Source organism: Salvelinus fontinalis, chromosome 15 (genome assembly GCF_029448725.1).
Source record: "Salvelinus fontinalis isolate EN_2023a chromosome 15, ASM2944872v1, whole genome shotgun sequence".
Lineage (NCBI taxonomy): Eukaryota > Metazoa > Chordata > Actinopteri > Salmoniformes > Salmonidae > Salvelinus > Salvelinus fontinalis.
In genome coordinates, this window is record NC_074679.1 from 4929372 (window position 1) to 4955090 (window position 25719).

Below are 25719 nucleotides of genomic sequence, written 5' to 3' on the forward strand. Positions count from 1 at the left end.
ATTTGAAGTTGCACCATGCATTAACACAAAATGTGTTATGGTATAACATTTGGCAAAGTTACCTCACCATAACACATTTAGGCTAGCTGTCACTTGAAATTTGCACCGAAAAAAACACAAATAACAAAATATTAATATCACATTAAATAAGTCAATCAAAAGCAGACATTTAAGAGTCTAGTTTTATTATCCCCAACATTAGGATTACAGTGGTAGTCTTTTTTTTTTAACAATAGGCTACATATTTTAATAAGGGAACCCTCCATTCATTACAATCCACTTTTCCAAGATAAACAGGATATATTTATAGTACAGAACTTAAAATACTTATATCCTTGTAGAGGAGAAAACTACAAGTTGCCAGTTCAACGTGAAAATCATTCCAGGCTTCACAAAGCAAATTTAATCTATGTTTTTTTGGGAAAGGTAGACTTTCTCTGGCAGCCAAAACGACCAAAAAATACCCCATCTAAACGTGAATCGATTCTCAATTGCGATACGGTTCTAGAAACATAAATCCCTCTACTTACTGTACCCTTTTTTTTTTAACCGATTTTAACACAGTTGCAGCAACAGTATTTTTCAGTGACAACACATTTCTAGAACACACCTGTTTAAAAAAGTTAGATATGGCCGTGTGGGCACACTAACCCTATAAAGGTGTGTATCAATTTAACCTTTGGTTTTTTGATCATTATTTCTCGCTGATATGAAAGATAAGGCCCTTATACTTCCAAAACCGCACCGCAAGCGATGCCAATTAATGTTCAGACCGAGCGTTGGGGATCTTATCAAATGACCAGAGCCATATATGTGGAGTTGGGACAACTTTTAGAAGGTTGAATATTGTTCTAAATTCTAGACATTCAGTGACATATCATTGTTTAAATATTCTCCATGTCATGTTAATGGGGGAGATGACGCTACAACATTCTATGGCAGCCATGTTATGTAAAATGCAGAAACCTCAATGTCCCATCTCACTAGATATATGACTCCGATAATGAGTGGGTTGAAGTTTAAATGTATGTCTAGTATTCTGACAGAAGGTGTGTGGAGTGTCGAGAGGAGTGTTGTCGTGGTTGTTGTGAGAAACAGGATAGGGTAGAAGGATGGATGGAATGAGAGCGAAATAGAGAGGGGGGAGAGAGAGGGGGAGAGGGAGAGAGGGAGGGGAAGAGGGAAAGAGGGGGGGAGAGGGAAAGAGAGGGGAAAATGGGGAGGGAAAGAGAGAGGGAGGGGGAAAGAGAGAGGGAGGGGGAGAGGGAAAGAGGGGAAGGTGGGGAGGGAAAGAGGAGAGAGAGGGAAAGAGGGGAAGATGGAAAGAGAGGGGAAGATGGAAAGAGAGAGGGAGGGGAAGAGGGAAAGAGAGAGGGAGGGGAAGATGGAAAGAGAGGGGAAGATGGAAAGAGAGAGGGAGGAGAAGAGGGAAAGAGAGAGGGAGGGGAAGATGGAAAGAGGGAAAGAGGGAAAGAGAGGGGAAGAGGGAAAGAGAGGGGAAGATGGAAAGAGAGAGGGAGGAGAAGAGGGAAGGAGAGAGGGAGGGGAAGATGGAAATAGAGAGGGAGGGGAAGATGGAAATAGAGAGGGAGGGGAAGATGGAAATAGAGGGGAAGATGGAAAGAGAGAGGGATGGGAAGAGGGAAAAAGAGGGGGATGGGAAGAGGGAAAGAGAGGGAGGGGAAGAGAGAGGGATGGGAAGAGGGAAAGAGAGGGAGAGGGCAGGATAGAGAGAGAGAGGACAGGATAGAGAGAGAGAGGGATGGGAAGAGGGAAAGAGGGAGAGGGCAGGATAGAGAGAGGGATGGGAAGAGGGAAAAAGAGGGAGAGGGCAGGATAGAGTGCTAGATATGCATCAACCATTTGTCATTGCAGGGTCAGTGCCATCTCAATGAGCTGCATTTACATTTAATTGATTGGATGTACAGGACGTATATAGTATATTGTAGCCTGGTACCTCTCTGTTTGTGCTATCATTCCACTCCTTGCCACTCCTTGTGATTGGCAAACATATGACATGGAGTACAAGGTGTGGAATGTTAGCAAAAAACAGGTCTGGATTTCAGGCTAATTTTATTGCACATTTCAGTCTTCATCCGATGAGTGCAGAGGGTCTCAGTGGCCGGCTACATCCGATGAGTGCAGAGAGTCTCAGCGGCCGGCTACATCCGATTAGTGCAGAGAGTCTCAGTAGCCGGCTATAACAGGAGCCACTGTCATTAGGGGAGTATTCATAAGTGCACACTGTAGCAAAAACGTTTCACAATGGAAAATGTTTCGTAACGAAAACAAGAGTTCCTATTGGACAAATTCAGGTAGGTCCCTCTCCGTACCGTTTGCTTCTATTTAGTTCCTAGTGAATACACCCCAGGACTAGGGATGTCTAGGCTTAAAGTCATTTAATTTGAGGATCCAGACCACTCCTTCTTCCAGCCTTACAAGATAAGCAATCTCTTCTGTGTTGTCATCCTCTACCACCCTCCATCCTCCCTTCTCCACCAGCCATCGTTTCAGGGCCTTTGGTTACGAAGTGATCTTGACAAAGAGTTATCTAGCTAATTTGTGCCTGGCAAAGTGTTTGAAACGATCCATCTTCGCCACATAAAAAAAAGAGAGGGAGGGAGGGGGCTGAAAAGTTGAGCACTTGCTTTTTAGGAGTTAATTAGTTAATTTATCAAATGATTATTTCATTAGGTTTCTGCTATTTGTTTTTCAAAATATCAGCAGGATTTTTTTTTAAACATTTTTAAAGCTTGGTGAGAAAACAAAATGTCCCCTTGACAGCCTTGCCTCGGGAAGGTTTATAATATACATATAGAAGAGAAAAAAAACACAAAAACGTATTAACATAAAACACAAGGGAAAGCTGGAGCTTAAATTAAGACATTGGGTCCCAGGTCTGTTTGTGCTGTCTTGCCAACTCCTATGGTCATTGTCAAGCAAATCGTTGACAAGACAACACAAACAGACCTGGGACCAGGCTATGATGTGCGGGCGGGGCAGTGCAGACTGGGGGGGCGGGGCAGTGCAAAGAGCGGAGCTAGGAGGTTAAAGGCTATTGGCACATGAGAGCGGGGGCGTCGTCCTCAGTTCCAGATGAGTGTCTATGGTAAAAGTCGCTACTATAGTAACGGTCGCTACTATGGTAACGGTCGCTACTATGGTAACGGTCGCTACTATGGTAATGGTCGCTACTATGGTAACGGTCTCTATGGATACTAGCTCTAGTCGCTGCCTGCGGGGCCTGCTAGTAAGGCCCTTTAGTGTGTCCAAAGATCCCGATGGGGAAATGTTTGACGTGTGACGACCACTGTGCCGCCAACTGGAAAAACTTGACATCATTCCACTCCACGCCGTCAATCAGCACTGGAAGAAAAGAGAGAATAAAAAAAATTAAAAATAAACTTTACCTGTTGAATTACTAGTTCTTCATAATTCATGTAATTCCAGGCTCACTAATACTAGGGGCCAGATTTGGGCCGTGGGCCGCCAGTTGCAGACCCCTACTCTATGGAGGGTGAAATGAGGACACAGCATGGAGGTTGGAGGGCAGCAAAATTCCAGTAACGTTCCCCAAATTCCCAGAAATCTTGGATATGAGGATTCCTGGATTTCCTGCTTATTCCCTTCTGACATTAGGAATCTTCCAACCAGGATTTCTGGAAAATCTGGGAAAGTGACCAGAGTTTTGTAACCTTAGGAGGTAGGAAGGAGTCTTATGAAGGAGTCTTACCCCTCAGCATAGTCTGCTGGTGCTTGGCAGTGCAGATCAGTCGACTGATGCCATCGATCACCTGGCTCTTAGACTCCACATCCTTGTCTTTAGTCTTCTTTGGCAGGAACATGACTGGTAAGAGGGAACAGAAATAATCAGAATTCCTAACTTCAAATGCGAGTGCTAATCATGACGATCAACTATCGTCTTTTTTTGTTGTTTGCGAAAACTCAAGTTGTCGTTGCAGTGTTTTTTGTTGTTGTTGCAGTGTTTTTTGTTGTTGTTGTAACCTTAGGAGTGCAGTGGTTTGTTTGACAAAACCAAAGAATGCCTATGGAAGTCGTTCCTTGTCCACATACTGCTTTAAAAGTAAGAGATATATTGAAAGGAAACAAAATGTAGACATTTTAACTAACTCTTAAAAAAGGTAGTGTTACCTACAATACGGTCCAGTGGCGGTTGGTGACGTTTAAGACGAGGGAGGCCAATTTGGTTTTTTTCTTTTTATAAACATGGCCTTCTATTACAGCGTATTGGATGACTGTCATTCATATTCCATTCACTCAGTTCAATGTAACATCCATAGGTTTAGACTGCTACATGATACTGTAATTTCCCCTATACCCATCATGAGGTTGATACAACCTAGCCTATGAATGAAAGTTTACAATGTAGGTGCACATGACGAGAATCTTGCCTGCATCTAGCTGATATAGGATATAATCAGTTGCAAACAAGAGTTTCTATTGGACACATTTAGGTGTGTTTATCCCCGTTTTGCTTTCAAACAGAATCGGTGCGATGAATACACACCTGATCAAGGCAATCCCACAGTTCACTTTAATAGCAGCCGCATACAAAGAGCATGAACATTTTGCTCGTTGTATAATTCCTTCTCGTACTATACGCCCTCTCCTCTCACCTTTTCCCTTAGCTTGTGGACTTCAGTGCCCAACACAACAGCTTTCTGTGACCAGGCCGCAAAAAGAAAAAAAATCCACGCCAAACCTTCATACCATAACCGCTACACAGCCTACATCGTTGTCACCCTATTAGCTAGCGCGTCATAGTCAACATAGCTAGCTACAAGAACTAACCAGTTAATAAACCCACAACAATCGTGCAGTACAGTGTACAGCAAGCAGTTTAGCAGGCCCGGTGTACAGCAAGCACCGGCAGGCCTAATGGCAATAAATTAATAAAGCCAAAAGCTTACCTTGACTTGGAGGAGTTACAGTGTTGGATAGCCATAGCCAGCTAGCTAACATAGCGTCTCTGTCTGGTTGAAACGGGTGTTTGAGTAGGTAAATGGAAAATATAGACCTTTAAAAACTCTTGTCTTTCTCTTTGTGAGTCAACTACTCACCAGACTATTGAGGCTACTGTAGACCTTCATAGCAAAACAGTGTTTTAATCAATTATTTGGTGACGTGAATATATTTAGTATAGTTTTATCTAAAAAGGATAACTTTTTTTAGTGTTTCACTATTTTTATGAAATTCACTGAGGAGGACGGTCCTCCCCTTCCTCCTCCGAGGAGCCTCCACTGGTACGATCAGTACAAGCCCTTACCTTTCTTGTTCTTCTCCTTCATGACGACGGTCATGGACATGGCGGGCTGTGGCTGGGCCCCGGGCTGGGGGAGCCTGCTGACCTGCAGCGAGCGAAACGTACACTTCAGAGTGTTCTTAGAGGAGGACGAGTCCCTTTTCTCCATGTCTCTCTTCCTGTCAGCCGGGGAGGGAGCCACCCAGTAGTCCACCTGTAGTCCCATCAGCTCCCCCTGGGGAGAACTACAACACCCAGCAGACATCACACCACAGAGGGAGGAAGAGAATAAGGAACAAATTGATCGGTAGAAACAAGACGATAAGATCAGTTAAAATGTACAATATATGAAACCATCATTTGCCAAATTTAGTAATTTTCCACAGTCTATTTTATTGTTTTATTACATTCATCTATATTTTTATTTCTATTTTCAAATGTAATTCTCTGGATGAACACGTACCTGTATGAACTGAAGCTTGTGTTGACTGAGGGGGAAGAGGGAGGTGTGGGTGAGGCTTCCTTCAGGGCGGGGGACACCTGAGGGGTGGAGGAGTGGAAAACCATTCCCATGGGGGACGCATCGTCAGAGTCACCTGATAATACAGAGTGGGATAATATTACAACAAGCTGTATATATATATATCATAGAATACTACAGAATGACATAGAAACTAATTCTCACTGATGACATGGAAGTACATGCAATAACGGTGGTACTTTGTCCACAACTAATGTCTCACCTGATGTTGCAGATGACTGGTCCACGATGCCAACTTTCACCATCTGGGGTTAAGAGGGTTCAAGTTATTTTAGGTCAAATTCCAGGATAAAGAATGTATCTGTCTACATTAAGAGAAAGATACCTACTCTGATAAATGGATCTGTCTACATTAAGAGAAAGATACGTACTCTGATAAATGGATCTGTCTACATTAAGAGAAAGATACCTACTCTGATAAATGGACCTGTCTACATTAAGAGAAAGATACCTACTCTGATAAATGCACCTGTCTACATTAAGAGAAAGATACCTACTCTGATAAATGGATCTGTCTACATTAAGAGAAAGATACCTACTCCGATAAATGGACCTGTCTACATTAACAGAAAGATACCTACTCTGACACACGGATCTGTCTACATTAACAGAAAGATACCTGCTCCGATAAACAGATCTGTCTACATTAAGAGAAAGATACCTACTCCGATAAAGGGAATGAACTTCTGACACGAGTCCTCATCAGGGCTGTAGAGAGACCAGGGCAGAAGCCAAACATAGGGAAACAGGAAATAGAATGAGCATGTGCAGAATAGAATAGATTCAGGATGGAGGGTGGGTCTAGTATTGAGACTAGAGGCTTCAAGGATGGTTAGAGCTGTCATGTGCTCCACTCAAATAGAATGGTTGGTTTCTAACCAGACAGTCAGTTGCCCCCAGGGTTGGGTAAAGCCTTCATCTTATGTGTTAATGTTGCTTGTTGCTACAGATCCCAGGAGACAGATAGATCAGCTTGAACACAAAACAGCCAGAGTGTTTCTTAACCGTGAAAATCTTTGTGCGGTTTGAAGGAAATATCGTTTTGAGACCAGGGTTGGGGTCAATTTGCATTTCAATCCAGTCAAGTCAGGAAGTTAACAGAGATTTCAAATTCCAATTTTACTCACGGCTTAACTGAATTTAAATGGAATTGACACCGACCTTGTTTGAGAGTCTGGGGGTTCATCAAGAAGAGTGAGGACAAAGTGTGTAAAGAAATGAAGGGTGGGTGAGTAAACGACCTAAAAACAACCCAGATTTAACCACGTGATTCTCTTAGTTCATTAAGAAATATATTAAATACACAGTATCGAGGGTCAACTTGCTACAGTCATATCAGAATTTATGAAAATGAAAAAGCTTGGTGGTTAATAGCAACAAAATATAACTTTTATCATATTTTCATGGTCCTTTGAGACAGATTTAAGAAATTATATTTTTCACTTTTCTATTTAACCTATAGTATGGGTCTATATTGATACAATGGAACTGTAGAGGCTCCTTGGGAACCGAGGGAGGAGAGATTCTATTGGTTAATACCACTCTGACCAACTTTACTACAATAATGCCATGCTATTGGACAGAGAAAGTCACATGATAATTAGTAACTACTAACTAGTGCTACAGCTATAGATCAACAGTCTCCTGAAGCAGGAACCATTTTTAAACGACGAGCCGTTCAAAAATAAAAAATAAATTTAAAAAAGACCAATCATTTTTTATTTTATTTATACTTTATACACAAACACGTTTTGGTTTTGTAGTCTTTGAATGGCATGGCTTTAATTTGATTAAATCATTATAATTGTTGGGTGTGTAACTGATGTACATGTGTAGATGTTTGTTGTTTCAATGGTCTCCAAGTTTCATCAAATCCTTTTTAAAGGTCCAAAACAAATCCTGGAGAAACAAACAGTCTGACCCGTTACATTGATGATCATATTGTCTTTGTAATAGAACAAGTATAAATTCACTACATACCAGTTTGTCAGGTTCTGCTTTGGAACCCACTACTAAAAAATCTGAACCAATCATATGCCCCCGGGTTGCCCTCTAGTACCCAACAACCCAACACCTGATTGGTGGCGGAGAAGCAGGGAGCAAGACATGCATGCTGCATAGCCAATCACTGGCCTGCACCAAGCCATCCCATCATTCCTGCTGCAGCCAATCAGACACCACCACACCAACAGGACACAGGAAGGTTTTAGGAAAAGGTATGTCACAGCACCAGCTAGTAGGGTCGGGGTCAATTCCCATTCAACTCCCATTCAACTCCCATTCAACTCCCATTCAACTCCCATTCAACTCCCATTCAACTCCCATTCAACTCCCATTCAACTTCCATTCAATTCCCATTCAATTCCCATTCAATTCCCATTCAACTTCCATTCAACTCCCATTCAACTCCCATTCAACTCCCATTCAATTCATGAAGTACACTAAAATGACAATTCCTTCAATGCTTTTCAATGAGTAAAGTTTTGAATTGGAATCGTGTTAACTTTCTGAATTGACTGGAATCAGAATGGAATTGACCCCAACCCTACCAGCTAGGCTAGGGAACTGCTATCCACCACCCACTCCTTCCCACCCCCTTATAGGGCTCTGGTCAAATGTAGCACACTATATAGGGAATAGGGTGCCATTTGGCACGCAACCCAGATGTATGGCCAATGTACATGCATTAATGTTCCATTAGACCATGGTAGAACAAAAGGGCAATCAATCTAGCAGGAAGCTTGATTACATCACACACAGGGAGAGATAATGGAATGGTATGAAACAGAAAGAAGGGAGGAAGAGGAGTGAGTAGAGGAGGAAGAAAAGGAAGAGGGGAGGAAGAAGAGAGGGAGTAGAGGAGAAAGAAAAGGAAGAGGAGGGTAGGAAGAAGGGAGGAAGAGGATGGGAGGAGGATGAGAAGGAAGAGGAGAAAGAAAAGGAAGAGAGAGGAAGAGGAGGGTAGGAGGAAGAGGAGAAAGAAAAGGACGAGGAGGGGTGGAAGAAGGGAGGAAGAGGATGGGAGGAGGAAGAGAAGGAAGAGGTGAAAGAAAAGGAAGAGGGGAGGAAGAGGAGAAAGAAAAAGAAAAGGGGAGGAAGAGGGGAGGAAGCGGGAATGAAGAGGAGGAAGAGGAGAAAGTAAAGGAGGGGAGGAAGAGGAGGGGTGGAAGCGGGAAAGAAGAGGAGGGGAGGAGGAAGAGGAGAAAGTAAAGGAGGGGAGGAAGAGGAGGGGAGGAGGAAGAGGAGAAAGTAAAGGAGGGGAGGAAGAGGAGGGGAGGAAGCGGGAAAGAAGAGGAGGGGAGGAGGAAGAGGAGAAAGTAAAGGAGGGGAGGAAGAGGAGGGGAGGAAGCGGGAAAGAAGAGGAGGGGAGGAGGAAGAGGAGAAAGTAAAGGAAGGGAGGAAGAGGATCCAGAGAACAGCAGCTGTAACTGACAACCTGCCACTTTATCAGTACACTTCCCATAGATTCACTTTTTTCTTGTTTTAGTTTATTTGTCAGGGATTGTGCATGACAAATATTATACCATATTTAGCTACATAGCTTGTTAGTCATGTGTGACTTAACTTGATAGACAATGAAGCATGCCATGTCAGGATCGTTGTCGGTTTGAATCCCGCTGGGGCCACCCAAATGAAAATGCACACAATACTGTATGTCGCTTTGTATAAAAGCGTTGGCTAAATGTCATATGATCATTTCTAGAGTAATGCTAACCAGGTAAGGATTGTGTGTTTGTTAGCAGCTGGCTGTTAAAGGGTCAGGTTACAGATAGATACAGACTGCTGAGGAGAGGAGGGGAGAGGAGATGGATAGATCTGGTCTAAAACACAGAGAGACAGAGAGAGAGAGAGAGACAGAGAGAGAGAACGAGAGAGAAACAGAGATAGAAACAGAGAGAGAGAGAAAGAGACAGAGGGACAGAGACAGAGAGAAAGAGAGAGAGAGAGAGAGAGAGACACACAGAGGGACAGAGACACACAGAGAGAGAGAGACAGAGATGGAGACAGAGACAGACAGAGAGACAGAGAGGGATACAGAGACAGAGAGAGAGAGAGACAGAGAGGGACAGAGGGGGAGACAGAGAGGGAGGGCAGGTGGATGAATCACCAGGAGAAACAGACTGAAGCAGACCACAATACCTTATTGCAAAATCAAAATGAAAGCTCTTTTTCCTTCAAAGATAGAAAAAGAACAAAGAAAACATAAAAAAAAAGAACATGTTATTGAGAAACACACAGTGATGGACAGAGACAATGGCATTGGTTAACAGGGTTCTGCTCTCAACAGACCAACGTCTCTCTCTCTGAAATGAACAGGCTCCCAGGTAGAGCTGCATTCGAGTAACTTTCCAAAATTACCAAGTTCTTGAGAAATCCTGGTTGGAATCAGAGAAGGGAATTGGCAGGAAATCCGGAATCTTCTAACCAGGTTTTCTGGAGAACTTGGGAATTTTATGTCAGTACCATAACCATAGTACAACCCTATTCCAACGTGACCTATGTCAGTACCATAACCATAGTGCAACCCTATTCCAACGTGACCTATGTCAGTACCATAACCACAGTACAACCCTACTCCAACATGACCTATGTCAGTAGCATAACCACAGTACAACCCTACTCCAACGTGACTTATCAGTACCCTAACCACAGTACAACCCTACTCCAACGTGACCTATGTCAGTACCATAACCACAGTACAACCCTACTCCAACGTGACCTATGTCAGTACCATAACCACAGTACAACCCTACTCCAACGTGACCTGTCAGTACCCTAACCACAGTACAACCCTACTCCAACGTGACCTATGTCAGTACCATAACCACAGTACAACCCTACTCCAATGCGACCTGTCAGTACCATAACCACAGTACAACCCTACTCCAATGTGACCTATGTCAGTACCATAACCACAGTACAACCCTACTCCAATGTGACCTATGTCAGTACCATAACCACAGTACAACCCTACTCCAACGTGACCTATGTCAGTACCATAACCACAGTACAACCCTACTCCAACGTGACCTATGTCAGTACCATAACCACAGTACAACCCTACTCCAACGTGACCTATGTCAGTACCATAACCATAGTACAACCCTACTCCAACGTGACATATGTCAGTACCATAACCACAGTACAACCCTACTCCAATGTGACCTGTCAGTACCATGACCACAGTACAACCCTACTCCAACGTGACCTGTCAGTACCATAACCACAGTACAACTCTACTCCAATGTGACCTGTCAGTACCATGACCACAGTACAACCCTACTCCAACATGACCTATGTCAGTACCCTAACCACAGTACAACCCTACTCCAACGTGACCTATGTCAGTACCATAACCATAGTACAACCCTACTCCAATGCGACCTGTCAGTACCATAACCACAGTACAACCCTACTCCAATGTGACCTATGTCAGTACCATAACCACAGTACAACCCTACTCCAATGTGACCTATGTCAGTACCATAACCACAGTACAACCCTACTCCAATGTGACCTATGTCAACCACAGTACAACCCTACTCCAACGTGACCTATGTCAGTACCCTAACCACAGTACAACCCTACTCCAACGTGACCTGTGACACTATAATAAACGAGCTAAAAAAGGTATATCTCCAAGTGAAAGAGAAACTGATGCATAATAATCACAGCACGTCCCCAGGAATGCTATTAGCTGTTCATTAAAGCAGCTGTTAATAGACGCACATAAAAGGACTATACGTTCCTCGTGCCAAATAATTACCGTACATCTCATTATAATCTGGCAGCGATGATTTAATTAGAAACTTGTATTCAACAATGTGCGTTTATAAAGGAGGTGAATATTTAACTCGAGTTTAGTAATTATTACATAAATACAGTGGCGTGAAAAAAGTATATATTTTTTTTAATTCTCTGAGTGGGAGCAGAATTATTATTTATTAATATTCAGTGAGGACATGTCGTCCAGGTCCCGAGGCAGCAGAGCATCCCCAAACCATCACACTACCAGCACCATGCTTGACCGTTGCTATGAAGTTCTTCCTGTGGAATGCAGTGTTTGGTTTCCGGCAGATATAACGAGACCCATGTCATCCAACAAGGTCCACTCCGGGTTTGCCAAAATGCACCTGTCAAGACTCAAAAAGTGGAACTTTTATTTTAAACGACATGAAGGAACCATGAATTCTGCTCTGTTATCAGATAATTCTACAGGACAAACGTCAGGCCATCCGTCAGTGAGCTGAAGAACAGCTGGGTCATGAAGCAAGACAAGGATCTAAAAACACAACAGCAATATGGCTTGTAAATGAGCACCTATAACGCCCCGGATTTGGCCTGGTACAAATACCAGACTTAAACCCGATGGTGATGTTATAGCAGGACTGGAAACGAGCAGTTCATTCATGAAAACCCACAAATGTCGCTGAGTTAAAGCAGTTCTGCATGGAAGAGTGTGGGCCACAATTCCTCCACAGCGACGTGAGAGACGGATCAATAACTACAGGAAGTGTCTGGTTGGAGTCATTGCAGCTAAAGGAGGCACAACCAGTTATTGAGTGTAAAGGGGGAAATTAGTCTTCCACACAGGGGCACTGGGCGTTGCATAACATTGTTGATTAAATTAATTAAATAAGCATAGAAATTTGTTATTTGTTCACTCTGATTTTCTTTTGTCTAATATTGGTTTTGGTTGAAGATCTGATGACGCCTCCCGAGTGGTGCAGAGGTGCAGTGCTTGAGGCGTCACTACAGATTCAGGTTCAATCCCGGGCTGTGTCGCAGCTGGGCGCGACCCGGGAGACCCATGAGGCGGATTGGCCCAGCATCGTCCGGGTTAGGGGAGGGTTCGGAAGGCCGGGATGTCCTTGTCCCATCGCGCTTTAGCGACTCCTGTGGCGGGCCGGGTGCAGTGCACGCTGACACGGTCGCCAGGTGTACGGTGTTTCCTCCCACACATTGGTGCTTCCGGGTTAAGCGAGCATTGTGTCAAGAAGCAGTGCGGCTTGAAAGGGTCGTATTTCAGGGGACGCGCGGCTCTCGACCTTCGCCTCTCTCGAGTCCGTACGGGAGTTGCAGTGACGGGACAAGACTGTATCTACCAATTTGGATATCATGAAATTGGGTAGAAAAAGTGGTAAACATGTCAAATAAAAGATTTGATAACATTCAGTGTCAAAAACATACAAAAATAGAGAACATCAGAAAGGGGGCAAATACTTTTTCACGGCACTGCGCCTCTTAATAAATCCACATTGTTAAAGAAAAGTTTCAAATTAAATCACGCTGCCAGATTACGAGATGTGGTAACTTATGCACTTAACAGCACATTACCTGTGCAATAAGAAAATTCTGCCCATAAAGATGTGAGATAACTAAATGTGTGTGTGTGTGTGTGTGTACATATGTTGCCCTTACCTCTTCTGTTTGTATGTGAGCATGGCCTCTGCGATGGGTAGTTGGTGAGCTCCATTGGCCGCGACCATATACTGGGTTACCCTGGAAACCACATCTGGACTCTCCTGCACTGTACACCACATGACAGGATGTGGTTGATTGATTGATTGATGGCATTTATTGTCGTTCAAGAGGAAATTCTTTCTACAGTTTACAGGATACATAAACACAAGGACTCTGGTACTCTGCTGTTTTCGCTATAGCTATGCCTGGTCTCAGATCTGTTGGTGGCAACTCATTTCTTCTGGTCTCAGATCTGTTGGTGTCAACTAATTTCTTCTGGTCCCAGATCTGTTGCTGCCATCATATCAACTCATTGTTCTGGTCCAAGATCTGTTGCTGCCATCATATCAACTCATTGTTCTGGTCCAAGATCTGTTGCTGCCATCATGTCAACTCATTGTTCTGGTCCCAGATCTGTTGCTGCCATCATGTCAACTCATTGTTCTGGTCCCAGATCTGTTGCTGCCATCATATCAACTCATTGTTCTGGTCCAAGATCTGTTGCTGCCATCATATCAACTCATTGTTCTGGTCCCAGATCTGTTGCTGCCATCATATCAACTCATTGTTCTGGTCCAAGATCTGTTGCTGCCATCATATCAACTCATTGTTCTGGTCCCAGATCTGTTGCTGCCATCATATCAACTCATTGTTCTGGTCCCAGATCTGTTGCTGCCATCATGTCAACTCATTGTTCTGGTCTCAGATCTGTTCTCATGATAGCACCAACAGATCTGGTACCAGGCTAGCTATATACAGCGTCCCTCGATACATCTGGTAGTACTGTAGCTGTGTTAAGTGTGTGTGAAGTCTGTCGTACCCATGACTGGTGCTTCTGGCTTGTGAAACAGGTCCGTCCACGCTGTATCCTGGAATAAACTGTTGTATTGATAGTCGATGGTACCCAGGTACTTGGAAACTGGATGAGATCCTGAATAGAATCAAAGAGTAGACAACACATTATACACAATAAGAGCCTTTAGAAAAGCATGTATATATAGAGAAATGTGTCACTTAAAACAATATACATTTATACAGTAACTTCCAAACGGTAATGTCTGAATGAATTAAAACATGAATGAAGTAGAGTGTCTTCGGAAAGTATTCAGACCCCGTTCCCTTTTTCCACATCAGCCTTATTCTAAAATGGATTTCAGAATTGTTTTCCCTCATCAATCTACACACAATACCCCAAAATGACCACGTGAAAACAGGCTTTAAGAAATGTTTATTAAAATAAAAAAATAAAAAACAGAAATACCTTATTTACATAAGTATTCAGACCCAATTTAATCAATTTTAGAATAAGGCTGTAACGTAACATTAATGTGGAAAAAGTCCAGGGGTCTGAATACTTTCCGAAGGCATTGTATGTCAGTAGTTTAGTGCCAAAAACTCACCTAGTGGTATGATGAGAAACCTCATGTAGCCCAGCCAATCAGGGGTCTTGTAAGAGAGGTGGTCTACAAACAGCCTGAGGACTGCTCCGAGGTAGTGTTGGGCCCCAGCCACAGCTATCTTTATGGGGATGGGTGTCTGGCTGTTACAGTTACAGCTACGAGACACAACAGAAACATATAAGAGGGTAATGGCATAAGACTCATGTCCTGTTATTGTAATATTGTTATTGTATAGCCCAAGCTGACTCCCATATGTACTTTGTAATTAACCGATTCCTGCATTCGATGTACACAGCTACATCTCTAACTGGTTAATCAATTTAGTTACAGTACAGATTTTCAGAAATCTGAATCTAGTGTACTACAATGACTGAAGAGAAAAAGAGAGGGATGGGTGAGAGGCTTACAATCTCTGTATTCGATGTATACAATATATGTTGGTTGAATTACAGCTCCATCTCTAACTGGTTAATTGAGTTACAGTACAGCTTTTCAGAAATCTAAATCTAGTGTACTACAATGACTGAAGAGAAAAAGAGAGGGATGGGTGAGAGGCTTACAATCTCTGTATGCGTGAGACGATGGTGTTGAAGGCAGCCTGGATGTCTGCTGTAGTACAGGTACACACCACCGGGAGGTGCTGGCTCTGGAGAACACCTGACAGATACTGAAAAAAAAACAGATGGGGGAATGATTTTATTATTTTGTTTTATTAGGATCCCCGTTAGTCGACGCCAATGGTGACAGCTAGTCTTACTGGGGTCAGACACATAACGAAAAAGACATGACAGACAAAAGACTTTACAATTTACACACGTTTAAAAACATTGACATGTAGTGTGTGTGTGTGTGTGCATCTACCAGTTACACATACATGTCAGCACATACACACAACATGTGGAGAAGTGTTGAGCCGTGAGGTGTTGCCTTGAATTTGCTTTGTTTGGACCTGGGGACCCGGGGTGGCAGCGTAGCCTAGTGGTTAGAACATTGGACTAGTAACCGAAAGGTTGCAAGATCGAATCCCCGAGTTGACAAGGTAAAAATCTGTCGTTCTGCCCCTGAACAAGGCAGTTAACCCACTGTTCCCCGGTAGGCCGTTATTGAAAAGAAGAATTTGTTCTTTAACTGACTTGCCTAGTTAAATAAAGATTAAAATAAATAAAGACGTCTGGTGGAGTAAGTGTGTGTGTCGGTGTTATGTGTAAATTGACGATGCAAACAATTTGGAATTTTCAACACATTGTTTCTAAAAATAAATAAAAAGAGAAGTGATGCAGTAAGTCTTTCCTCAACTCTTAGCCAAGAGAGACTGACATGCATAATATTAATATATGGTTGAATCATCAGCATACATGGACACACATGCTTTGTTTAATGCCAGTTTGTAGGTCATTGTCAAAAATAGAAAAGAGTAGAGGGCCTAGAGAGCTGCCCTGCGGTACACCTCACTTTACATATTTGACACATGCGTTTTCTCAACAACAGTTTTTTCTCAATAATATCTTTGGTCAATAATATCAAAGGCTGCACTGAAATCTAAAAGTACAGCTCACACAATCGTCTTATTACCAATTTCTTTCAACCAATCAGCAGTCATTTGTGTCAGTGCAGTACATGTTGAGTGCCCTTCTCTATAAGCATGCTGTTGTTAATTTGTTTACAGAGAAATAGCATTGTATTTGGTCAAACACCATTCTTTCCAACAGTTTGCTAAGAACTGGCAGCAAGCTGATAGGTCTGCTGTTAGAACCAGTAAAGGCCGCTTTACCACTCTTGGGTAGAGGAATTACTTTGGCTTCCCTCCAGGCCTGAAGACAAATACTTTCCTCTAGGTTCAGATTAAAGATATGACCGATAGGAGTGGCTATAGAGTCAGCTACCATCCTCAGTAGCTTTCCATCTAAGTTGTCAATGCCAGGAGGTTTGCCATTATTGATCGATAACAATCATTTTCCCACCTCCCACACAAACGTCACAAAATTCTAACTTTCGTTATAGTTTTTTTATGCATGAGTACAATGGCTCACTGTTAGTGGTTGGCATTTTCAGCCTAAATTTGCCCACTTTGCCAACAAAGTAATCATTAAAATAATTGGCAACATCAAATGGTTTTGTGATGAATAAGCCATCTGATTCAATGAAAGACGTGCAGCCAGACTTATTAGCCACTCCTTTTGCCCCATCTTTTTCAACCATACAGTTTTTCAATTCCTCATCAATCCATGGAGCCTTAACAGTTCTAACAGTCAGTTTCTTAATTAACAGTACCAATAATTGTACCAATAATTGTAAGGAGCAATTTCATAAATTCATCAAGTGCAGATTCTAGATGCTCCTTATTAAATCACATCAGACCAACAAATGTTTTTAACATCATCCACAGAAGAGCCACAGCAAAAATCTTTTGTATGATCTCTTAAAACACTATTTTAGGTCCAGCTGTTGGAACTTTGTCTTTCCTGGATATAGCCACTATATTGTGATCACTGCATCCAATGGGTGATGTCCCAGACTAAAAAAACATCTTCGTTGACCAATAGTAATCTGTCCTTTCGACCAATTCTTTGGTCGAAATGTTAAAACGTGTATTTTTTCCATATATTGACATATCGTATGTGTTTTAAATCAAATCAACTATATTCACTGAGCTTGTCTGATGCTTTAAGCACACTGTTTGATTAAATCCTTAAGACACACAAATGACAAGAGCGACCAGCAAATGATTTGATTGAAGAGGACTGGCCATCCCTCATAGCCTGGTTCCTCTCTAGGTTTCTTCCTAGGTTTTGGCCTTTCTAGGCAGTTTTTCCTAGCCACCGTGCTTCTACACCTGCATTGCTTGCTGTTTGGGGTTTTAGGGCTGGGTTTCTGTACAGCACTTTGAGACATCAGCTGATGTAAGAAGGGCTTTATAAATACATTTGATTTGAATGTGCCGGGCCGTTCTCTGACTTGCTGTGCTGTGTTAAAAAAAATGTGTTTTAAAGACTGCAAGTGACTAGCACCCGTTGTCTCTCTCTCCTCCCTGCTGCATTACAAAGCAAAGCGAAAACAGGTTTTTGAAATATTTGCAAATGTATTAAAAATAATAAACAGAAATACTTTATTTACATACAGTACGAGTCAAAAGTTTGGACACACCTACTCATTCAAGGGTTTTTCTATATTTTTACTATTTTCTACTTTGTAGAATAATAGTGAAGACATCAAAACTATCAAATAACACATATGGAATATATATTAACCAAAAAAGTGTTAAAGAAATCTAAATATATTTTAGATTTTAGATTCTTCAAAGCAGCCACCCTTTGCCTTTTTTTTATTTTTTATTTTTTAAATGTAAATTAATTGAACATTTATTTAACTAGGCAAGTCAGTTAAGAACATATTCTTATTTACAATGACGGCCTACACCGGCCAAACCCGGACGACGCTGGGCCAATTGTGCACCGCCCTATGGGACTCCCAATCACGGTCCGGTTGTAATACAGCCTGGAATCGAACCAGGGTCTGTAGTGACGCCTCTAGCACTGAGATGCAGTGCCTTAGACCGCAGCGCGACTCGGAAGCCCCAAAGCCTTGATGAAAGCTTTGCACACTCTGGGCATTTGAAGGGTTAAACCAAGGCTTCATACCTTTTAAAGGGTTAAAAAATGGTGTTATGATAAACTGTAAGGTCTCTTCTTCTAGGAGACCTCTGTGTGTGTATTAACACCTGTTTTGAGTGTTGTGCCCTTCAGACACTATCAGAAGGTAGAAACCAAACTACGCTCATACTCCTCCTGTCTGGACCCCACCTGTCTATCTGAGGTTCTGAGAATACGACTGGTTGTCTAAGAACACAAGGCTGCCACAGGCCTGATGAAACCAGACACCTGTCAGAAGATGCTTGGACTCGTCCACCTTGTTATGATCCGATACTTGTGATGAAAGGTCAAGTTTTGGTCAAATCCACTTCTGTGCTTTTAATTGCTGACAAGACGGTTGCTGCTGTCAGGGGGAGGTTAGATTTATTAAAATGTTGTTGCCAGGGAAACACACGCAATTAGTGTGTTTAGACTGGGAGATACTATATGAGTTACAGGATGTCTTTACAGGAGAGCTATCATATACTGTTATTTTGTACTCTGTATCAACTTCTGCCTACAATTGTATTACTAAAAGGAGTATTTTAATACTGTAATGGAAAGGAATTATTAAAATTAATTTTAATAATATTTTAATAATTCATTTCCATTACTAATGTATGTTTGATAATTATGTAGACCTGATCATCTGTTGAAGAAATTCACCACATTCCCTTAACCAGCTTTTCCAACAGTCTTGAAGGAGTTCCCACATATGCTGAGCACTTGTTGGCTGCTTTTCCTTCACTCTGCGGTCCAACTCATCCCAAACCATCTCAACTGGGTTGAGGTCGGGTGATTGTGGAGGCCAGGTCATCTGATGCAGCACTCATCACTCTCCTTGGTAAAATAGCTCTTACACAGCCTGGAGGTGTGTTGGGTCATTGTCCTGTTGAAAAACAAATTATAGTCCCACTAAGCGCCAAACCAGATGGGATGGAGTATCGCTGCAGAATGCTGTGGTAGCCATGCTGGTTAAATGTGCTTTGAATAAAAAAGAAAATCACTGACAGTGTCACCAGCAAAGCACCCCAACACCACCTCCTCCATGCTTCACGGTGGGAACTACACATACAGAGATCATCCGTTCACCTACTCTGCGTCTCACAAAGAACCAAAAATCAAACATTTGGACTCATCAGACCAAAGGACAGATTTCCACCGGTCTAATGTCCATTGCTCGTGTTTCATGGCCCAAGCAAGTCTCTTCTTATTATTGGTGTCCTTTAGTAGTGGTTTCTTTGCAGCAATTCGACCATGAAGGCCTGATTCACACAGTCTCCTCTGAACAGTTGATGTTGAGATGTGTCTGTTACTTGAATTCTGTGAGGCATTTATTTTTGGCTGCAATTACTTAAGCTGGTAACTCTAATGAACTTCTCCTCTGCAGCAGAGGTAACTCTGGGTCTTCCTTTCCTGTGGCGGTCCTCATGAGAGCCAGTTTCATCATATTGCTTGATGGTTTTTGCAACTGCACTTTATGTAACTTTAAAAGTTCTTGAAATTTCCCAAATTGACTGACCTTCATGTCTTGTTCAAATATTTTTATTGAACACACACAGGAATGGTGTATAGGTATGAAAGGCAGGTATATGACCTTCATGTCTTAAAGCAATGATGTACTGTTGTTTCTCTTTGCTTATTTGAGCTGTTCTTGCCATAATATGGACTTGGTCTTTTACCAAATAGGGCTATCTTCTGTATAACACCCCTAACTTGTCACAAAAAAACTGATCGGCTCAAACACATTAAGGCGTCAAGAAATTCCACAAATTAACTTTTAACAAGGCACGCCTGTTAATTGAAATGCATTCCAGGTGACTACCTCATGAAGCTGGTTGAGAGAATGCCAAGAGTGTGCAAAGCTCTCATCAAGGCAAAGGGGTGGGGGGGGGGCTACTTTGAAGCATCTCAAATATATGTTGATTTGTTAAACACTTTTTTGGTTGCTACATGATTCCATATGTGTTATATCATAGTTTTGATTCCTTCACTATTATTTTACAATGTAGAAAATAGTAAAAAATCAAGAAAAACCCTTGAATGAGTAGGTGTGTCCAAACTTTGGACCGGTAGGGTATATTAATATGGGCTATTTTCAGCTCTTTCCTGGGTAGCTTATCAGAGATAGACATAATATGGAACAGAGCAGACAAAGCAAGAGAAAAATATATACATTCAGCAGTCCATTAATGAATTGGTGTATGTGTGTGCTTTGAAGCTACGAACCCACAGGCTTGGCTCTCTCATCCCATCCAGGCTTCTGGGAGGGAGGGTGGACAATGAGCCTGTCATAGCAGATGTAAGCAATGTGCCCATGCGCTCCGGCAGCTTTCGTGGCTGGGAAAAGTTATTTCCTCTTCTGGCACACAGCTTCAGGATAGTCCTCGTTGGGGGAAGATATACGTTCCTCTCAAGGTCTTTGCTCTTTCCAGAACAGCTACCTTGTCCTTGAACCTCAGGAACTTGACCACTATCGGCCTGGGCCTGTCACCTGGGCCTGTCACCTGAGCCTGTCACCTGGGCCTGTCACCTGGGCCTGTCACCTGGGCCTGTCACCTGGGCCTGTCACCTGGGCCGGTCACCTGGGCCTGTCACCTGGGCCGGTGGTGGGTTTTCTAGTCCTGTGTGCGCACTCCACCTCAATCTTCCTGTGATCCATCTTCAGTTTCTCCAAGATCATTTCCCTCACTTTGTCCTCAGACTCCGCCCAGGTCTCATGTGGAGATTCTGCAATTCCGTCCACAGCCATGTTGTTCCGCCTTGATTGTCCCTCGAGATAATCGGATTCATCCGTCATTGTTATCATGGATTCACACACAGAACTGATGTCCTCTCTCAATGACTTACAGATTGCTGTCATCTTGCTGTTCTCCTGTTTGAACTCGTTGAGCTGACCCTGGGAGAACTTTAAACTGTTCTTCAGGTCCTGGACCTCTCTGTTCTCCTGTTTCAACTCATCGAGCTGACCCTGGGAGAACTGCAAACTGTTCTTCAGGTCCTGGACCGCTCTGGTCAGGTCATCCATTATTTTATTAGTTGAATCCACCAGTATTTTGAACAAAACACTCAAAGCTATTTTCCTGTAGTTGTAACAACTACTTGTAGAACTATTTTCATTTAAAAAGATCCTTCACCTGTGACAGAGAGAGACACCACTGTCCTCAACAGAAATTCCCGCCGGCTTTAGTCAATGTCATGATAGCAACGTAGGTTACTCCTCTCAGTTCCAGACAGGTTGCAGGGAAGATGTAAAACAACAACAAACAGCAGGGATCTAGAACCGGGACAATCCTCGGTCCCAGTCACAATGGCTAACCGTGTCGCGGGCTGCGTTCAAGCCCTCAAGAAAACCCTACTAGCTTGATAAGCAGCTAGCTAGCAGCTAGGCTAGCTGCTACGCCAAACAGCTCCTCAGACCCAGCCTTGGTCAGCAGGATCACTGGACAGATAGTAGCGGTCCCAGCAACTGATGCTAACCATGTCACTGGATCTAAACTCAAAATGTAGATAGCTAGTAACCAAACTTCTTCAATAGACTTTCCAAAACAACAAACCGAGCTCTCCCTCGTTCCCCATTCAACAGGAAGTAACAAAGACACCCCGAAGGCATTGTTTGCAGGCAAGCGAACAGTTTGAGAAAGGTAAAATTAGAAAAAGAAATGGACAGAGAAAAATATAATGTGGAAATGTGAGAATACGACGGTGTAAAGAGAAGTTGAGTAATTCATAATTGTATCTATTGTTTTTCCTTCTGGTCGTCATGGAGACAGACCAGAGAGGGGTCACTGAACCGGTCACTTCCTGTATATCACTTTCTGTCTCTTACCTGGCCCTGCCAATCAGATGTGTTGATGAGGATGATGCTGTCAGGTAGATGGTGGTCAGACACTAGGATGTGGTTCAGCTGGTCATACACGGTCTTCCTGGGGATCTGTGGAGGGGGAATACACTTATAGAATAGATAGAAAATAATAAAAAAATGGTTATTGTGCATCGAAATAGAAATTCATCACACACAGCCGAGATGCAGACACTGGAAGAGCCACGCCCCTGGAGCCGATCAGCCGCAGAGCCACGCCCCTGGAGCCGATCGGCCGCCGAGCCACGCCCCTGGAGCCGATCGGCCGCCGAGCCACGCCCCTGGAGCCGATCGGCCGCCGAGCCACGCCCCTGGAGCCGATCGGCCGCCGAGCCACGCCCCTGGAGCCGATCGGCCGCCGAGCCACGCCCCTGGAGCCGATCGGCCGCAGAGCCACGCCCCTGGAGCCGATCGGCCGCCGAGCCACGCCCCTAGAGCCGATCGGCCACATAGCCACGCCCCTGGAGCCGATCAGCCGCAGAGCCACGCCCCTGGAGCCGATCAGCCGCAGAGCCACGCCCCTGGAGTCAATCAGCCACAGAGCCACACCCCTGGAGCCAATCAGCCCCGCAGAGCCACGTCCCTGGAGCCGATCAGCCGCAGAGCCACGCCCCTGGAGCCGATCAGCCACAGAGCCACGCCCCTGGAGCCGATCAGCCGCAGAGCCACACCCCTGGAGCCGATCAGCCGCAGAGCCACGCCCCTGGAGCCGGTCAGCCGCAGAGCCACGCCCCTGGAGTCAATCAGCCACAGAGCCACACCCCTGGAGCCGATCAGCCGCAGAGCCACGCCCCTGGAGCCGGTCAGCCACAGAGCCACGCCCCTGGAGCCTATCAGCCACAGAGCCACGGGAAGTGACTTTGCAGGCTAGCTCAGTGTCCCCTCTCATTGAGTAACTCAAGTTGAAGAGCGACCCGGGTACTGCAGGCTGCCATTAGCAACTAAATTATCCTTACAACTTCTTCTGTGTGCGATTTAAAAAATGATCGGTTCAAGGACATACATCTGGTGTATTAGAAGCAATTATTGGTACCATGCTAGTCTTCAAAACATATTTTTTATTCCCACGAAGATTGACATTTTTCCCATTCACTCTAATGGGGTATCCTGTTTTCTGCAAACAATGCCTGCAGTACCGCAGTCGGCCTTGAACTACCGTGGCTTCAATGAGAAGGAGCAGCTGGTTCTCCTCTGGATTCAAACCATAAACGATCTGGTTACTGGCCCACCTTTCTAACAACGAGGCTACCACTTAGACAGAGCCTCTCAGAGAATTATAGACCAGCATGCCCCTCTGCTTCACTGTGCTAATCTAGTAATGTTATGCATTGTGATCTAAAAAGGCAAAAACTGATCCTACATCAGCACTCCTACGCTGTGATGCCTGATACATACAGCCACTGATCAAATCAAATCTTATTTGTCACATACACATGGTTAGGAGATTGTACATATACATATGAGATGAGTAATGTAGGGTATATAAACATAAAGGGGCATAGTTCAAAGTGGCTAGTGATACATGTATTACATAAAGATGGCAAGATGCAGTAGATGATATAGAGTACAGTATATACATATACATATGAGATGAGTAATGTAGGGTATGTAAACATTATATTAAGTGGCATTGTTTAAAGTGGCTAGCGATCTGTTTTGCTTGCAGTGTGCTCCTCCTACCTGTAGATGGCAGCGTGTGTCGAGCAAGCGTTCGTTATCCAGGCTGTTGGCTCTCTCATTCTGTGGTCTGTTGGGCTGGCGCTCCTTTAGGGAAGTACTTCTCCCTCTCCTCCCCGCCAACTTAGCTTCCTGCCTGGAGAAGACACCAGAACACTAAAGTGAGGACAGAAGGGAGGAAAAGGGGGCTGGTTTTCTTCAGGTAGAGGAGAAAAAAAAAAGGAAGATGATGGATTTGAATTAGGGCGTATGGAATGACACAGGTAGACGGGCGTGAGGTGTGACCCTAAATGAGTAGAGAGCAGGGCCGGCTCTAAGGGGGGATGCGGGTTAGGGCGTTGCCACCCAAATGATTCTGGTCGAGTCATGTTAACCCCAAAAAAATCCAGGATATTAGCTCAGAAAGACAAAAGTTCTGTCTGCCCACCAGAAATGTCATCCTAGAAACAGCCATAGGAAAGAGGGAAAAGGAGCTATTGTTTCTTCAATTGGAGAAAAGAGAGAAGAACATGTGTGGTGTTTGAGCTAGACATTATGGAAGACAAAAAGTTGGGAGGTGTGAGGGAATTCTCAAGAGCAAGGAACCTATAACCTGAAGAACACTTAAGACGAAACGTTTGTGTATGCTACCCCGATGCAGTAAAAAAAATAATAATGAGGTAAGCTTCATGTGACATCTTTAATAATGTCACCCGTCATACTTTAATAATTCCAGAGAGCAAGGTCGGCTGGATGGAGAGATGGTGAGTGTGGACCTGTCATACTTTAAAAATCCCAGAGAGCATGGTCGGCTGGATGGAGAGATGGTGAGTGTGGACCTGTCATACTTTAATAATCCCAGAGAGCATGGTCAGCTGGATGGAGAGATGGTGAGTGTGGACCTGTCATACTTTAATAATCCCAGAGAGCATGGTCGGCTGGATGGAGAGAGGGTGAGAGTGGACCTGTCATACTTTAATAATCCCAGAGAGCATGGTCGGCTGGATGGAGAGAGGGTGAGAGTGGACCTGTCATACTTTAATAATCCCAGAGAGCACGGTCGGCTGGATGGAGAGATGGTGAGTGTGGACCTGTCATACTTTAATAATCCCAGAGAGCAAGGTCGGCTGGATGGAGAGATGGTGAGTGTGGACCTGTCATACTTTAATAATCCCAGAGAGCACGGTCGGCTGGATGGAGAGAGGGTGAGAGTGGACCCGTCATACTTTAATAATCCCAGAGAGCAAGGTCGGCTGGATGGAGAGATGGTGAGTGTGGACCTGTCATACTTTAAAAATCCCAGAGAGCATGGTCGGCTGGATGGAGAGATGGTGAGTGTGGACCTGTCATACTTTAATAATCCCAGAGAGCATGGTCAGCTGGATGGAGAGATGGTGAGTGTGGACCTGTCATACTTTAATAATCCCAGAGAGCATGGTCGGCTGGATGGAGAGAGGGTGAGAGTGGACCTGTCATACTTTAATAATCCCAGAGAGCATGGTCGGCTGGATGGAGAGAGGGTGAGAGTGGACCTGTCATACTTTAATAATCCCAGAGAGCACGGTCGGCTGGATGGAGAGATGGTGAGTGTGGACCTGTCATACTTTAATAATCCCAGAGAGCAAGGTCGGCTGGATGGAGAGATGGTGAGTGTGGACCTGTCATACTTTAATAATCCCAGAGAGCACGGTCGGCTGGATGGAGAGAGGGTGAGAGTGGACCCGTCATACTTTAATAATCCCAGAGAGCAAGGTCGGCTGGATGGAGAGATGGTGAGTGTGGACCTGTCATACTTTAATAATCCCAGAGAGTATGGTCGGCTGGATGGAGAGATGGTGAGTGTGGACCTTTCATACTTTAATAATCCCAGAGAGCATGGTCGGCTGGATGGAGAGAGGGTGAGA

At 43.8% G+C, this 25719-nt stretch overlaps 1 protein-coding gene across 10 annotated transcripts in view; it reads right to left on the reverse strand.

The window, feature by feature from the left end:
- Positions 1-168: 168 nt before the first annotated feature.
- pacs2 (phosphofurin acidic cluster sorting protein 2) overlaps positions 169-25719 on the reverse strand; it is a 127099-nt gene continuing 101548 nt past the window's right edge. For 5 of the 10 annotated variants that reach the window (XM_055862484.1, XM_055862482.1, XM_055862481.1 and 2 more), the window contains 13 exons: positions 23840-23972; positions 22127-22249; positions 15229-15335; positions 14669-14823; positions 14089-14199; positions 13227-13335; positions 9945-9977; positions 6470-6512; positions 6007-6049; positions 5727-5859; positions 5288-5508; positions 3734-3847; positions 169-3366 (listed from right to left, as the gene is read on the reverse strand). In XM_055862484.1, coding sequence (XP_055718459.1) covers positions 3248-3366; positions 3734-3847; positions 5288-5508; positions 5727-5859; positions 6007-6049; positions 6470-6512; positions 9945-9977; positions 13227-13335; positions 14089-14199; positions 14669-14823; positions 15229-15335; positions 22127-22249; positions 23840-23972 — 1444 coding nt within the window. In that variant the 3' untranslated portion in view covers positions 169-3247. The remainder of the gene's footprint in view (positions 3367-3733; positions 3848-5287; positions 5509-5726; positions 5860-6006; positions 6050-6469; positions 6513-9944; positions 9978-13226; positions 13336-14088; positions 14200-14668; positions 14824-15228; positions 15336-22126; positions 22250-23839; positions 23973-25719) is intronic. The other 5 variants (XM_055862486.1, XM_055862485.1, XM_055862489.1 and 2 more) reach the window with 3 other exon arrangements.